This window comes from Vulpes lagopus, chromosome 8 (genome assembly GCF_018345385.1).
Source record: "Vulpes lagopus strain Blue_001 chromosome 8, ASM1834538v1, whole genome shotgun sequence".
Lineage (NCBI taxonomy): Eukaryota > Metazoa > Chordata > Mammalia > Carnivora > Canidae > Vulpes > Vulpes lagopus.
Window position 1 is genome coordinate 90,324,401 of NC_054831.1, and position 15,783 is coordinate 90,340,183.

Here is a 15,783-nt window from a genome sequence, read left to right on the forward strand (position 1 = left end):
GTGACCACTGCAGTGAAATTTTTCTTAAAAAAATAAAATGGAAACACGATTAGGAACTAGATGGACATTTCCAGCTCATTTCTGAAAGACCTATGAACAGCAGTCAGTAATTCTTGGACTTCTTTTCTTATTTCAGATCCAAAAAGCTAATCCAGGAATCTGATCAGCACCTGAAAGATGTAGAAAAAATTTTGCAGAACGACAAACGGTATCTAGTACTAGACTGTGTGCCCGAGGAGAGGCGTAAACTGATTGTGGCATATGTGGATGACCTCGATCGCCGGGGTCCACCCCCACCTCCCACAGCATCAGAGCCCACGAGACGATCAACAAAATAATTCTCAGTACTCTTCCACAGGGGTATCTGAAGTCAGAACGCTTGCATGAGCCAATTTTCAGGTTTTTACATGTATGTGCATTAGTCAAACTATTGCAGAACCATCTGACGAACAGAAGGAGAAGCATTCGTGAACAGTTTCTGAACAGAGAACACTTTGGAAATAATTTATGCTTTTCTTTGTGTGGCATGACTGACATACATACTCAAATATAGGCTGTCTCTAGTAAATCTAAAAATCTCGAAGCTAAAAATCATCCTTTTATAAGAGGTGTGGAAGTCAGTGACTTTTGGTGACGTTCTTTCTAGCAGTGTTAAACATGCAAGACGTAAGAGCATTTGTGGTTTGAACTTGCAAGATGCAAATACCACAGACTCCAAGAAAAACCTAAGTTGGGGTTTGTTTTGTTTTGATTTTGTTTTTTAAAGCGGGTAAAAGAGAAAACACTGAAAATTGAATTCTTATCTTCCAGAGGCTAAGATTATTATAATGGACATACTTTTACCTTTGTCTCTAAAGAACACTTTAGTTTTGTTTGTTCACTTAATGTGCTTTGATTATCCCCTCAGAATTATAGGCCAAGTCTTGTTGTTTAGCCTAAGAGAAGATTTATTTAGTCATTTCTTCTCAGGTATGGAACCACGGTCATAACTAACATGTTGGCCAGAATAGGACTGCTGGCTAAACACGTTTTATTTACCATTAAGTGATCTTTATCAATATTCTGGATTAGACAACAAATTACCTTTCTTGGGTGTTCCCTGTAAACTATACTCCTGTTTGAATGTTAAACTTTTGTTTCTAAAGTTTAATTTTAAGATGTTTGAATGTTCAGTTTATGTATTTGAACTACAATAAACCAACCCTTTTTATATATGTGGATTGTATATGATTATTGTTACAGAATTTATAAAAGAAACTTCTTTTAAACCTGTTCTTAGAAGCTATAGCAAATGTAATTTGGCACAAAGAAAGTTGACTTTACATCTTAAATATCACATAATTTTTAAAGGCTTGCATGTAATAAATTATTTGCAATATAAAAGGGAAGGAATGTAAAAAACCATTTTGGTGCTTGGTCTCTTAGCAATATCTTAATGCTTCGTGGCAAGAAGATGCCGATCTTTTTATTTCTTTTCTTGTTTTTGTCTTTTATATTACCATATGGGTGATTGATGCCTTCTTGGCACCCTTTCAGTGTGTCCTGCACATCATACCCTGACACCCACCTTTGATCCACCCACTTATTTCTAGCTGTATCTCCCCAGTTTAAAGACTTCTGTGTCTCATTCCTTCGCAGATTTCTCATTTCAGAGTACCACATAAATGCTTAAGAAAAATATGTTACATGTATAATTTCTTTTCCCTGTTATCTCAGACCGGTTATGATCACAACAAAACAAAATGATTAAGTGCTGATAGATCTGTATTTGCATGTCATGTGCACACAGACACATCACATGCAGATACAGACTCATCCACACATATGTTACTTAGTACTTAGCTTAAGTATATTAAGTGCCACAGAAATTATGTATATAGGAGACTGGAATTACCTGACTAAGGTCTTAATCTGTACAACTGATCATTAAGATATCCACCCTCCCCTCCACCCCACCACCACTTTTTTTGCTTTTTTTTGAAGGTCATTTTTATAATTCCATTGAGTGGCTTTTAAGTTCTGTGAGAAATGAAACTACCGTGTTTGCTAAAAGGAGCACAACTATTCTAGGAGTATATAACTGACCTACAAAAGTGAACTTTCTAAAATGCTTTATTTTTCTGAATTCTACACAATGTTGTTTGCCCACTATCTGTTTCTCACAGTTGAAAAGTGTGGAAAAAAATGGTTTGGTGATAACTTATTCTGATTTCTACTTCTTTTGTAAAGTATTTGGGATTGATTGTTCATTTAAGGTGCAAATCAAACTTTACTATGCAAGATTCTTTAAAATATCAAGTCAGGACTGTGTATTAGGTTCTTAATGAAAAGGTCACTGTAATTACACTGTCTCAGAATGTCCATCTTGATTTGGCACTTACCTGCAAACTCCTTAAAAATACTTGCTTCAGTTTACCCTGAGACCTCTATCAGTGTGAAGCTCTGACCTCCCCAGAAAGCCCCATTGTGCCAAATGATGATTTTGAAAGGAGCGTTCAAGACAAAGACAGCTTTTTAAGTCTCCAAAACTATCTGAAGTAAAGCAATTGTTTTTATTTGTTGATAAGTTAAAATGTCAAACACTGGAAGCTTATATCCAACATTTACTATATATAATGAACAATCTTCAAATAGTTCATCACAGACAATTTTAAAGGTAATCCCTTTGTATAACTATTGTCTCACCAAACAGTATTTGGATATTTGGGTTAAATTGTACTTTGTGATCTTGTGAGCCTTAAAATAAAATTTGTAATGAACCAAGTAAAATGGAAACAGCCCTATCTTCTGTTTAAAAAAAAAAAAAAAAAAGCAAACCACAGCCATTTGTAAAGACGAAAAGCAACCCCAAAAACCCACAGACATTTTTTAAAAAATGAAAGTTCCATCCACAGCATGTTTTTATCTTTTAAGTTCTCTGTGACTCGACCTAAAGGCGTTTTTTTTCTGAGGGAACCCCCTCCTTGCAGATACCCTAGAGTTCCATTACAAAGTAATCAAGAATCGTGGATAAGTGTCCTTATATTTAATAGGGAAAGAAATGTATCATAATCATGTTTTATTGGGTATGCTTTACCTTGCCATAAAGTGAATAGTTACTGCCTTTTTTTTTTTTTTTTTTTAGTTACTGCCTTTTACTAGAATTATGCTGGTAATATGTTTGGGGACACAAAATTTAATAGCACTGCTTTTCTCTCTGCATCACCCCTTGTACTGTTTGTTTTTTGTTCTTAGCCAAGTTCTGTCTTGTATCCATGGAGTTTTTCTTTTCCTAATTTTTTCTTTTTTACACTTTCCTTGTTACTCCTGATCATCTTTATAACAAAGACCCTGAGAAATTTTAAGCCTCGGGCAGGATTCAAGTTACAGTGTTCAGGAGACAGTACTATTTGACAAGAAGGATGACCATTCCTTCTTCGCACTTGAGGGTTGTATTCAGCAATTACTACCTTGTATCATTAACCGCAGCTTCTGCTTATCTTGACCAAAAGGAGGTATTGGGAGGAACAGGTAATTGGGAAGAGAAGGAAGGGCAGTTTTAAAAGTTCTTTCTCCATATCAGAATTTAGAATGTCCTGCTGAGCTGCTAAAGTCCTCAGACTTCGAAACCGAAGACTCACAGAGGTGGCTTTGCAAAGTGAAGCAGGTTTTAGGATAAGGCAAAGTGCCTTTACTTAAACTGGGCCAAAATAAGCAATGGTTTGAAAGCCCACAATAAGGCAGTGCTTACTGCCTTACTCTAACGTTCTGTCATGGAAATTCTGCATGGATTAAGCAAATGAAGAGCACTCCTTAGCACTCGTTAATGTGTTTAAAATCTCTTCCGTGGAAGTAGATTTTGAGCTTTGGTTATATGAAATAAAGTCTGATAAGGGATGCTTAAGGCTAGCAGGTTCTGGAGTAAAAGTAAAGGAGTTCAGCTTTTGGCAAAGATGGGCTCTGCTTGAGCCAGTACAAGGTGGTCCTAAGGAGTACCCAGTAAAACCATGATTGTGAACAAGGGACAAAATACTGGAATGTCTAGTTGAGTGTGCCAAAAGCATCTTCACACAACACTTAGATTAATTCTTTGGACTGCCAGTATATAATTCTAAAATAGAGTCCTTACCCTTACTGTGGTGTTCTTACCAAATCGCACATTTTGAAAATGCATACTGTGAAGCGCTTTTGTAATTCCTAACGTTAGTAATTTTACCGTGTCTTACGTGGTAAAGGCTGTAGTATCGACAAGCAGCACTACAAGTAAATTAAATGCAATCATCACAATTTGTTTTGCTTTGAGACTTAACCTATTTATCACAATCTCCTGTCTCCTGATCTTCACGTTCCCAGGGGATAGGGTCATTGTCTTGTACACAAGGGACTGTGTCCCTCTCGTGCCAGAACTGCTCTACATCAGGGAGGATGGGAACCTGTGCCTTCTCAGTTTTCTCTGTGCTGGAGGAGGGAGAGCCAGTTTTCTCTTTCTCTGGTATGGATGTTGGGGACTCAGGAGACGGAGCATTGTCGGGAGGGACCTCCGAGTTACCCGCTGGTGTTTTCTGAGATTCTGAGGCAGTTGGTTGCTTTCTGGTTATCATCCATCTCCATAAGCTTTTCAAGTCTTCCTTGAACTCCTCTGACATCACTAGAAAAATCAGAGGATTTGCCGAAGAGATGGAAAACAGGAGGACTTGAGACAGGGCTATAAAGCCTTGCGGTGGGGCCGGGCCTCCAGCTTTCACATGCCATATCCACAGCCAGGACACCCACTCCGGGAGCCACAGAACAGCGGAAGTGACAGCGATGCTCAGCAACATCACCGTGAGTTGCTTTGAGCGCAGCTGGTTTCTAAGATTCTGAGTCTTAGTTCCCCGCTTTTTACACTGGCCATAAGCTCTCCAGAAATAAAAACTGGCAAAGAGTGACGGGAAGCAAAATGCCAGGAGAGGGTAGAGCTTACCAAACATTGCCATGAACTCTTCGGCCACGGGGGGTACATCCATGAGGCACACTTCCACCCCTGCGTGAAGCCGGGTGGTGCTGAAGAACCATTCTGGCAGCGGCAGCAGGCTAGCCACAGCCCAGATGGCCACCAGCACTGACCAGATGGTGCAGCTGCGGATACTCACTTGCTTGGCGGGGTCACTCGCATACATGAAGCATACCTTGGCCACTGCAACAATCGTCAGGCTCTTGGCTGCCATGCACGTGTGGATGAACCAGTCAGAGGACTTGCACACAAACCAGCCAAGATCCCAAACACCTTTGAAGTATGCTGTAGCTCGGACGGGTGCAGAAAACAGCAGGAGAGAGAGATCAGCCAGGCTGAGATTCAGAATCAGGGAGTGGATCATGGACGGCTTTCCTTTCCAAGCGCTATGAAGGAGGACACCAATCACGCAAAGGTTCCCCATGAAGCCCACCAGGCAGACGGCCACTAAGAGAGCCGGCACGATGGTCCTCCAGTCCTTGGAGTCAGAGGGCACGTACCCTCCGACAAAGTGGAGGTGAGCAGACACGTTCATGGTGCTGGAGTTGGAGGCGGCGAGGGCAGCTGCCAGCATCACCTCTCCCGCGCAGCTCGTCCTTACATACAGGAGGTAGCTGCTTCTTGCCTTCCTGCCCCAGCTCTTAAGCTCTTAAGCGTAGGAAATAAATAAGCTGTCATCGGTGTCGAATGACACCCCTGTACCCTCCCCTCGCTTGTTTCCTGAGAGCCAAATGTGGAAGAAGGGTGACCGCTCACCTCTGCGCTGTCGCATGCGGTGCACCTTCCACTCCACCGAATGGCAGGCAGCAGGGGCGCTTGGGTGCTGCTCATTAGCAAGCCTCGTGTCAAATCGGCAGCCCTGTGGAGTTAAAACCCCATGTACTCATAAATGATAAATGAGGACGACATACATGTAAGTGGGATATGTTCCTGGGGGGTCACGAGCCAGTCAGGCAATTATTTCCAACCAGCTGTTTCTAAAATCTTGACCGTGGACTGTAATTCAGGAAACGCTGCCTCTGAGCAAGTGACGCTTGGCGCCGCAGCCTGCACCAGATTCACCCACGTGCTTGATCCAGGTGGCTCAGGGGTAGGGCCAAGAATAGGCATTTCTGACAAGCTCCCAGTGGATGTGGATGTTGCGGGGGGACCGCAGTGTTTCAAAGCGTGAGCCCGTGAAGCTTCTCCCCCTGCAGAGAGGAGCTGCCGCCTTGACCCAGTTTATACCACTGGCAGCGGCCGCCGCCTGGGATCAAACACGCAGAGCTGGATAAGGAAAACAAGTGCAGGGGAGTCCTGTGTAAAAATCTAATTACAGATGGCTCCAGGTGTTGTGAGGTTTTTAGAAATGGTTTTAGACTCTGAGTTAGACTATGTGGAATATGATCTCAACAGGTGGTGGTGATGAAGGCAACCAAGTGAGGGACTAGGTTGCTTTGCGGAGACAACTCCTAGAGGATTCACCAGGAGCAGAGGAATAAGAGAAAAATAAACAGTCTTTATGCGGGAGGCATTTGAGGCATTTTAAAGAAAGTTATGTGTTAGCGTTGGGACATGAGAAAGTCCTTGGAACAAAATATTCTAGAGCCGGTATTGACACGTTATAGGCAAAGATGCCCTGAAGGCATCAGAGGAGCCAGAATTGTTCAGGAAAAGGAGTCTGTGGCATCGCTGTGAAGACGCGTCCTCCTCCGAGTGTGGCCGAACCAGAAGGGCTGAGTGTCAGACGCTGAGAAGGTGCTGGGTCGGGCGTCCCACCTTTGGGATCCCGTCCTGGCTCTGCTCTCAAACCAGCCTGTCTCTGCAAAGTAAGGGGGTGACGCTTAAGTACTCCTCGAAGCCCCAACCTCCCCGATAAGAACCGATGGCATAAACGGCTCCTGAATATTGGGAGGGCTGTCGGTGTGTCTGTCCGCCTTTCCTCTGGAAGGCCGTGCTGCTTCGGGAACAGCAATGCAGGCAGCACCTGGTCCCAGCAATGTAGTGTGTGCACCCCCCAAGGCGCCCCATGCACAGAGGCCACACCATCCTATGGGGAGGAAATGGGGGGGATAGGGAAACTCCTTGAGCACTACTTGGAGTAAATGGATGTCATGTGACTTGGAGATTCCCTGGCGTGTGTGGAGGACAGCAGTTCAGGGCCAGAAACAGAGACCCCTTGACATCACGGCTTCAAGCTTGTGGCACCCCAGGCTCCTGAACACATGGGACAGACACGAGTTCAAGGAGGCTCCGACGCCACCAAAGTCTGCTCTTTAAATGACAGCAAGGGAAACGAAGCTGTGTCGTGTGGTTCTTCCCCAGTCTGTTACGTGGACTCGGGGGAGGCCTTCCCCATGCTCCGGCTAGAGACCAAATGTCTGGCCTGAAGGATGCGAAGGCTGAGTTTTCTACATTTTTTTGGAGGTAATGTATTTTAACTTTTTATTTTGAAGACATTGCAAAATCACAGAAAAAAGTGCAAGACCTTTGCAAGTCCCATACTTCATCCAGACTCACCAGTTATGAATACTGAGGCACATCTGCTCCTTCTCTGCATATATACATGTGCCCATATGTATATATACACACACGAACGTATTACTATTTTCTGAACCTTCTGAGAACTAGAAATGAGTTTTCGAGTGTTCTTCCTGGATCCTCATGAACCATAGAAATCAAAATAGGACCATGTGCTTGTAGCACAGAGGAAGTCTGTCCTTTGGCCAGCCCCGGGACCCAGTCCCACTTGATGCTTTTCTTCTGATCTGTCGGCACTTGTGCATCTAGGTCCCTACAAGCATGATCTCCAGCTTGTGTCCACTTTTTCGTCATTTCAATATCATTTTCATCTAAAGGCTAAATGTAGTTTGGCAGACCTAAAGGGGAAAAAACCCCACCATATGCATGTGTCTTATATGCAAGTTGACCTTTGTTGGTAACATATTGGCTTAAGTATAGGATTAGATTGTACGCGTAGTGGACGTTTGTCGGGTTTCCCTGTTTTTATTTATTTTGGCGAGCTTCCTAGTATGTGAACCCCTTTCCTGTTTGATGGAAGGGATCATGGGGAGAAATTATGTAGGAGAAGTGGACCGAGCAGAATACAGAAATAGTTATTTGGGATGAAAAGTGGAAGCAGCCTCCCCACCCTCAAAATGCTGAAAACAACCCAAATGCCCATAATGGTGAATGGATAAACACATGGCTACATTCATATAGTGAAACACTATTCAGCAATATAAAGGAACGACACATGGGGCGCCTGGGTGGCTGTCGGTTAAGCCTCTGCCTTTGGCTCAGGTCATGATCTCAGGGCCCTGGGATCGAGTTCTGCGTCGGGCTCCCTGCTCCAAGGGGAGTCTGCTACTTCCTCTCCCTTGGCCCCCCTCTCATGCACTCTCTCTCTCTCTGTCAAACAAATACATAAAATCTTAAAAAAAAATTTCAAGTCATAAAGGACCTCAACCAGCTTAAACTTCAAAAGAACCCAAACAATGCAAACTAGTGGCTACACTTTTAAGTGGCTTTTAAAATAGTTATAATTCCGGTGTAGAAAAACTACGGTGTTAGTTTCAGGTGAACTTAAGTGGCTTTTGAAATAAAAGCAGAGCTGAGGGGGCCCTCCTCCCAGGGCTGGGCAAAATTCATCCTACAACTCAGGTCCAGGGAATGGTGAGTGGTAATAACAACCATTTCCTGGGGGAGTCCTAAGTGCCAAGCTTGGTGCTGCACATTTTATGCACTGGACCCTCAGGACAGCTCCTGGAGAGGGGTGCTGCTACCACTGCCTTCTTATAGATGGTGACCCAGAGACCCGAAATTACTTGCCTGTGGGTCTGTAGGTCGCACAGCCAATAGATGTCACCCTCATGGGAGCTGACCCCAGGCCTAGAGATCTAGAGGTGGTGTTCATAAAGCGGGCGCTATCCTCCCCCCACACCACCAAGGAAGCTGTGGGATACTCACTGTTCTTTAGGCATCACGACTCTGAAAATGGTGGGGTTCAGTTCAGCAACATGTATGGAGCCCGTTGGCTCTGGGAATACGAAGCTTGTGTGGTTTTCTCTCGGTGCATGTGTACCGAGCCACTTCTGTGTGCCAAACACCAAACACATGTGCTAGGGCTTGGCACCCTGGGTGGTGGAAGGGTCCCTTGTCTTAAGGAGCCACAATCTAGGTGAAAGGAGGAACGGATGAGCAAGTCCAGGGACAGGGCCATAGGAGGCAGGCTGAGGGAGGGGGGGGTCCCTGGAGGGGCTCCAGGGGGGTCCCTGGAGCAAACCAACAGTTGGCGGCGGAGGGTCTGGCACAGGCCTCCTGCAGGCATGAAATCTAAGCTAGGACCTCGGCCCTGCCCCTCCTGCGCATCTCTGCTGGAACTCGTGGGTGATGTGCGGGGTGGGGGGGTACCCTTGCATTACACACAGCAGAAAAGAGCTGATTCGTATCAGAGAAGTTAGCACGTCTGAGAGCTCATCCCTCCCTCTGCCTGTGGGTTTGCAGGCCGTGGACGTTGCAGGTGAAGCTCAGGGAGGAGCAGAGTGGATCGGGCCGGGCTTTGGCAGCCAGCTTCGGTGCGTGAGCCCGATGAGCCACTCAGCCCGGGGAGTGCAGCCACACGGCAGGTTAGCCCCCAGGGAGCAGGTCCCGGCCGGCCCCTCGCTCCCACTCTCACAACACACAGGTGCTGTCTCCCCTTTGCCAGCGGCTTTGCTATGTTGGGAGTTCCTCTCCCCAGGGCCCCGGTTGTGCTATTTTTGGGGCCACACTTCACCTTGTTTGTGTGCAGTCACTTTGGCCAGGGGTCCTCCTGGCTGGCACATCCTGTTATTTCAGGTTTCATGTCTTGGAGGATTGTTCCAGGCTGCAGATGCGAGCCGAGGGCCAAACTGTGTCTAAGGGAAGAGTTGAGTAGGTCTGGCTGGGGTCTAGGTGGCCACTCCTACAAGACAGCACCACCCCTCCTGTTTCTTTCTTTTTTTTTTTTTTTTAAGATTTTATTTATTTATTCATGAGAGAGGCAGAGACATAGGCAGAGGGAGAAGCAGGCTCCATGCAGGGAGCCTGATGCAGAACTCGATCCCAGGACCCCAGGATCACACCCTGAGCTGAAGGCAGATGCTCAACTGCTGAGCCACCCAGATGTCCCCACCCCTCCTGTTTCTGCTGTTGGTTATGTGTCACCTAAGTCCACTGTAGGGATGGCTCTCCCGTATATTTCAAATTCCCCAGACTGCGAGTCTAGAGATCTGAACCCTGCTCCCTAAAAAATGAGAGTGTTACACCTGCACAGGACCCTTCTGTGTGGGTCAAGGCTTCATTCCAGATGTGCAGACAGATGCTCTGACCGTGTACATTGACTTGTCCTTTTGAGGCCCCTGGCGCCTGGGTAGCAGGGCACAGGCTGGGATGTACGAGTCTCAGCTGCTGGACTGATGCTTCTTGTCCCTCACATTGTCTTGCACTTCGTCCTGCTGGGGATTTTTGTCTTTGTTGTTAATTCCTATTTTGATTTTATGGAGGATGAAATTTGGGCATAGATGTCAAGGCTCTCTGGAAAGCACGAGGATGGTATAAATATAAGGAGGTCGATGCATCTTGCCTGCTAAGTCAGAGCTTGAAAAAAAAAATCACTCCTAGTCTCATTGAAACACAGCTGTGGTCGATATTGTGATGTGTATTCTTCAAACTTTTTTTGTCCTTCCCCAGAATTTGCTTGCTTTTTACAGGATTTGTTGTTATAATGCAAATGATAATTGTAGCTATGATTTTTGTTGTAATGTAATGAGAGGCCTTAGTCAAAAAGATCCTGGAGAACTCTGTCTCAGGGATTGATTCCATCACAGTGAGTTGACGCAGGTCTGCTTCTTGTTGGCGCACGTTCTCTTGGGAGAACAGAGTCTTCTCAGCAAGGAAAAGGGCTGAAATATTTATTCGGGTGCCAAATGGTGAAAATCCTGCTTTGAACACAGTCAGCCCATCCCTAGCTATATTTCTTTTGTTTTTGTAGGCTATCATTTGATGTCGGTCCTTACGGAATGACAGGTCCCATCATTTAGAGGAAAATCTAGTTAAAAAAAAGAAACAAAATTCCATTGCCATGTCAATTTCCTTAACTTTTTTTTTTTTTTTTAAAGAACTGTATTGGTACACCTGGATGGCTCAGCAGTTGAGTGTCTGCCTTCAGCTCAGGTTGTGATCCCAGAATCTGGGATCGAGTCCCACATCGGGCTCCCTGCGAGGAGCCTGCTTCTCTCTCTGCCTCTCTCTCTCTCTCTCTCTCTCTCTCTCTCTCTCTCTCTCTGTCTCTCATGAATAAATAAATAAAATCTTAAAAAAAAAAAAGAACTGGATTGAGCTGTGATTCACATACCATAAGAGCTCCTCCAAGTGTACAATTCAGTGGTTTTTGGTATTTTACTCTTCACACCTTTGTGTCCATCCTGATGGGATGATTTCCTCGGGTCTGACTAGAGATGTTTCCATGAACGCCAAATCCAGCAGGTGGCGCGTGGCATCATCACAAACATCCAGTTACGGGAGGAATGTGCGGATGTTCAGAGACTTGGCATTCGCCTGCTTTCCCGTGGCATGTTAGGGAAGAAGAAAGAATATTATCATCCCTGAGTCTGGGATTTGTCTTTCTTTTTAACATGGGAGAGGCAGCTCTTGTGATCTATAGATTGTGTTCTTCATGTTGACTCTTGGGAGGGGAAAAACAAAAGTTTAAAAGAATTTTATTAAACATCCTTAAGGACTAAATATCATGCTGCAAATCTTTGTAAAAAGAAAACATACCTGGATGAAGGGGAAGGAAGGCAAGAACTTGATGCCAAGTATTTCAACCTGGGTATACCATGTTGGTTCTGGTAGCTTTAAGGCTGAGTGTGTTAACCTACAAAAAATCTTTTTCAGTCTCTCATTATAAATCCTTGATGAAAGTTCAGGACATCCTTCTAAAACTTTTCTACCTTAGCATTATTTTACCGCCTGTTGAGTACTTATAATTGACAAGAGTTGAAACATGCAAGTTGGAGCCACTCTCGTGAAGTAGACCTATAATTTTTACCGACAAAATTTCTAAAAATTAGGTAAAGGAGTTGATAATGTCATCAATTGGTGGAAGAAAGTGAAGCACCCCAGAGATTTTGGCCTGATAGTAGTTACAAAATTGGTTACTTGCTGAACTGAGCTAGACCCTGGATTCCTGATTCTGGTTCCAGCTCCTCCCACCAGATAAGCCTCCCAGTGGGACATCAGTACCTTGAGAGATGATTTCAGGTAATCTGTATTAGTTTTTTATTCTTGCTGTTATAAATTTCCATAAACATAGCACCTTAAAATAGTACAACCCATCTTATAGTCCTGGAGATCAAAAGTCCTAAAATCAAGTGTCTGAAGGACTGCATTCCTTCTAGGGGCTGTAGGAAGGTGACTGCATTTCTTGGCTTATGGTCTATCCTCCATCTGCAAAGCTAGCAGCAGAGTATCTCCCTCCAAATACCCCCTCTGACTTCTGCTTTCGTTGCGGCATCTCCTTCTCTGACTCTGAGCCTGCTGCCTCCCTCATATAAAAGACCCCTGTGGCTACACTGGGCCCACTGGATAATCTAGAGTCATCTTCTCTTCTCAAAATTATTACTTTAATCATGTCTGAAAAGTCCTGTTTGCCATATAGGTAGGGTAAGCATTCACAGGTTCCTAGGGTACAGGCATCTTTGTGTGTGGGGGTATTATTCTCTCTTCCATGCATTCTTAAAAAAAGTTTGGTGAATTTGGGAAATGCTGGACTACACAAAGTTAAATAGGACTTCCCCGCACTTAAAAAAAAAAAAAACTATTAGAGCTTAGATTTGTTGATACTTTTGTCTTTGTGAAGCACTTTGCTAAATTTTACATGGTTTGCCTAATTATTGTGACAATACTAAGGAGTTCAGTTATTTTTAGGTATCAGATGAAGAAACAGAAGTTCAAGGGTAAATGATGCAAGGTCACATTGCTATAAGTGGTAGAGCTAGAATTCAAACTTATATCTGTCTGATGCTAGAGCTTGAGTCTTGAGGTTCCATGATGTTAATACTCTAATATGTAAGGCAGCGGGTGTGGATGCAGAATTTTCCAGATGAACTTAGCCAGCATTATAGCATCTGACCAGGCTAGTGTTCTTCAGAACTCTTTATGAAACGATACACTTGGTGGCCTTGATAGCAATGTTATCCAATAGCACTTTCTATGATGATGGCAATAGTCTATATCTACAATTTCTAATATGGTAGCCCTTAGCTGCCTGTGGTGATTAAGCACTTGAAATGCTATTAGAATAGCTGAGGGACTGAATTGTAAATTTTATTTTAATTTAAATTACTTACATAGAAATAGTCACATGGGGCTAGTGGCTTCTACACTGGGCAGCACAACTCTTGACTTTTCCCTGTTATTTAAGTTAAACCCAAGCCCGGGTTCATGTAATTACTTTACTTTTGAGCATAATACTCTATTTGACAATTAATTGATATAAAATGCTATTTGAGGAATGGTTGCTGACAGCTTTAGAAAGTGAGAAGGATGTGCTTTTGGGTGGAAGATGGCAGTAAAAGAGGATTTCAGGCGTCATAAGAAAAGCCAGTGGAGATTTGCAGACCACTGAGTCCCAGTCTTTGATACAACTATCTTGGTTGTTGGTTAACTGATAGCGTCCTGTAAACATGGATGTCCTCATGGAATTATTCTCAATTGTTCAACAAGAATCTATGAAGCCATTCTATTTAACTGTGGGTAAATCAAGGCAGTAGGACTAAGGTCTTGTAAAGTCGTTGAAGCCAGTTTGTTTGGGGAGATAGTATGTACTCTGGTGAAAATCATCCATCGTGTTACATAGGACAATATCATTGGAAATGGAAAGCAAGTACTAAGTTAACACTGTGGTCAATAGTGCTGACTCTTAATTTAGCTATGGAAAACATTTTTATCGGATGAAAGCTAAGGCAGGAGCCCAAAATCTGCAACAGATAAAATGAGAGCCTTTCTGTTTGAAGCAGGGGTTGAGTGAATCATGGTCCAACAGAAACCCCCCTTACTTCCTATTGAGGCCCTGGAGGTATGCCTCTGAAACTCCAGGGTATATCCGTCATGGAGAATCTAGAAAAAGGGTTAAAAGCTCAGAGTCAGGAGAGCTTCCGGATTTCTCAGGAAACGCTGCACAGGAGAGATGGGATATGACACCTCCCAGATGACTTTATATGCATATTTTCAAATATATGTTGTATGTAATCTCGCAAAGATGCCACTAGATGCCTTTGTAAATTTGCTTTTTCATATTATTTCATAAATAACTTTGATTGATCTACATCTTTAAAATGGCTGCTGAGTGTTCTATGTTTGTGTGGAGCAGGATATAAGTTTGAGAGGAAGGGGATTTTTTTAGGATCTCATGTCACTTATTGAAGCCAGGCCATTCCCGTCAACCTTGGGTGCATTCCTTACCTAGAATCAGACTTAGCAATTACGAAAGGGCCATTCTTGTCCATAAATGCCACATGACACTGGAGATCATTGAATTGGGTTTAAATCTTGCCAGTCATTTGCATTTCCTGTGTCACGTAGGTACTGCAATCACCTGGACAATTGAATATCGAATCTTTGATTTCTTCACAGTATCCATTACAAGGTCTTTGCCCACTGAATCTTGAGTGTTGCATTTCAGGAAATGACAAATTCGAAGTCATGTGGTCAATAAGTGATTGGCCTAGGATTTGATCCCAGGTGGTCTGTCTTTGCCATTTGAGCTCCAACGCATTAATGTGTCTCTAACATAAATTTTCTAATAACTGTAACCCCAGGTAATGAATTATGAAAGGGAGTACATGTAATCACAGTTCCATCACGGACTCTGCGGCCCAGCCCACACCACTGATGAGCAAGCAGTGCCCCCTTGTGGCAGCTGGAAGTACTGGGTCAGCTGACAGAGAAGAGTGAACCTGATGATCTAAAGGTACTTGCTGAGTGCCGGTAACTGGCAAAAATCGTGGTTGGATGAAGGTTAAGGACTATTGCCGAACGGGACAAAGATGAAAAGTACTTTTCATTGGGATCAGGACATCTCAGTATAGCCAGAGGAAAATGAACACAGAGATTAAAAAAAAACATTAAAGATGCTTCTGAGGGGGCAGGTGTGCAGTCTTCTAAACTGTGCATTGAGGACCAACAGCTTTGGGCTTGACAGGTCGTTTGAAATGGAGAATCCCAGGTCCCACCCCGTGGTCCCCAAGTCAGAATCAGTGTTTCCCAAGAACCCCAGAGGAACTGATTTGCCCCATAAAGTGTGGGAAATGCTGGCACACAGCAGAAGCGTTGAGCTCTTGGACTGGAGATTTAGATAGAGCTGGAGTGGATCCTGGTTCTGCTGATCCTTAGCTGTGTGCCCTTGAGCTGAGTAACGGGTGCTTCGGGTTTCCCAGCTGTAAGTGAGGAAGGCGGTCAGTACATTCCTCGTTGGGTCATCGTGCAGCAGCCCTCACTGCTGTCACTGCCAACACTGAATGAGGGCTCACACGTTCCAGGCACTGTTCGGAGCTCCTCTTAATGTGATCTTGAAGGCTACATGCCTGGCCATTGGTAAATGCTCACCAGTGGAAAAAGTGCTGGATTGTGATGATTGTAATCCTCCTAGGCATGGTCTTAGAGCAAGCTGATGGAAAGGAAACGCCTCCACGGAAGACAGGAAGACTGCAGGTTTGGCAAGTGGGGGCCAGGAGCTTTGAGGGCTGGATGCTGAACCCTGACCTGTCTTTTCATTAGTGATGCAAAAGAGATGATTTAAGATGAAACCA

At 44.1% G+C, this 15,783-nt stretch overlaps 2 protein-coding genes across 6 annotated transcripts in view; one reads left to right on the forward strand and one right to left on the reverse strand.

Moving 5' to 3' along the window:
• Positions 1-2,764, forward strand: part of TCERG1 (transcription elongation regulator 1) — a 66,804-nt gene extending 64,040 nt beyond the window's left edge. For 4 of the 5 annotated variants that reach the window (XM_041766894.1, XM_041766895.1, XM_041766896.1 and 1 more), the window contains one exon: positions 137-2,764. In XM_041766894.1, the coding sequence (XP_041622828.1) occupies positions 137-338 (202 nt within the window). In that variant the 3' untranslated portion in view covers positions 339-2,764. The remainder of the gene's footprint in view (positions 1-136) is intronic. The other variant, XR_005989451.1, reaches the window with a different exon arrangement.
• Positions 2,765-4,289: 1,525 nt separating this feature from the next.
• Positions 4,290-5,546, reverse strand: GPR151 (G protein-coupled receptor 151). The gene has a single exon (XM_041765643.1). The coding sequence runs from the start codon at positions 5,544-5,546 to the stop codon at positions 4,290-4,292; it is 1,257 nt and encodes a 418-aa protein (XP_041621577.1).
• Positions 5,547-15,783: the final 10,237 nt, after the last annotated feature.

Coding starts and splice junctions, on each gene's coding strand:
- GPR151 (XM_041765643.1), bottom strand. CDS start 5,546: ATGCTGGCAGCTGCCCTCGCCGCCTCCAACTCCAGCACCATGAACGTG.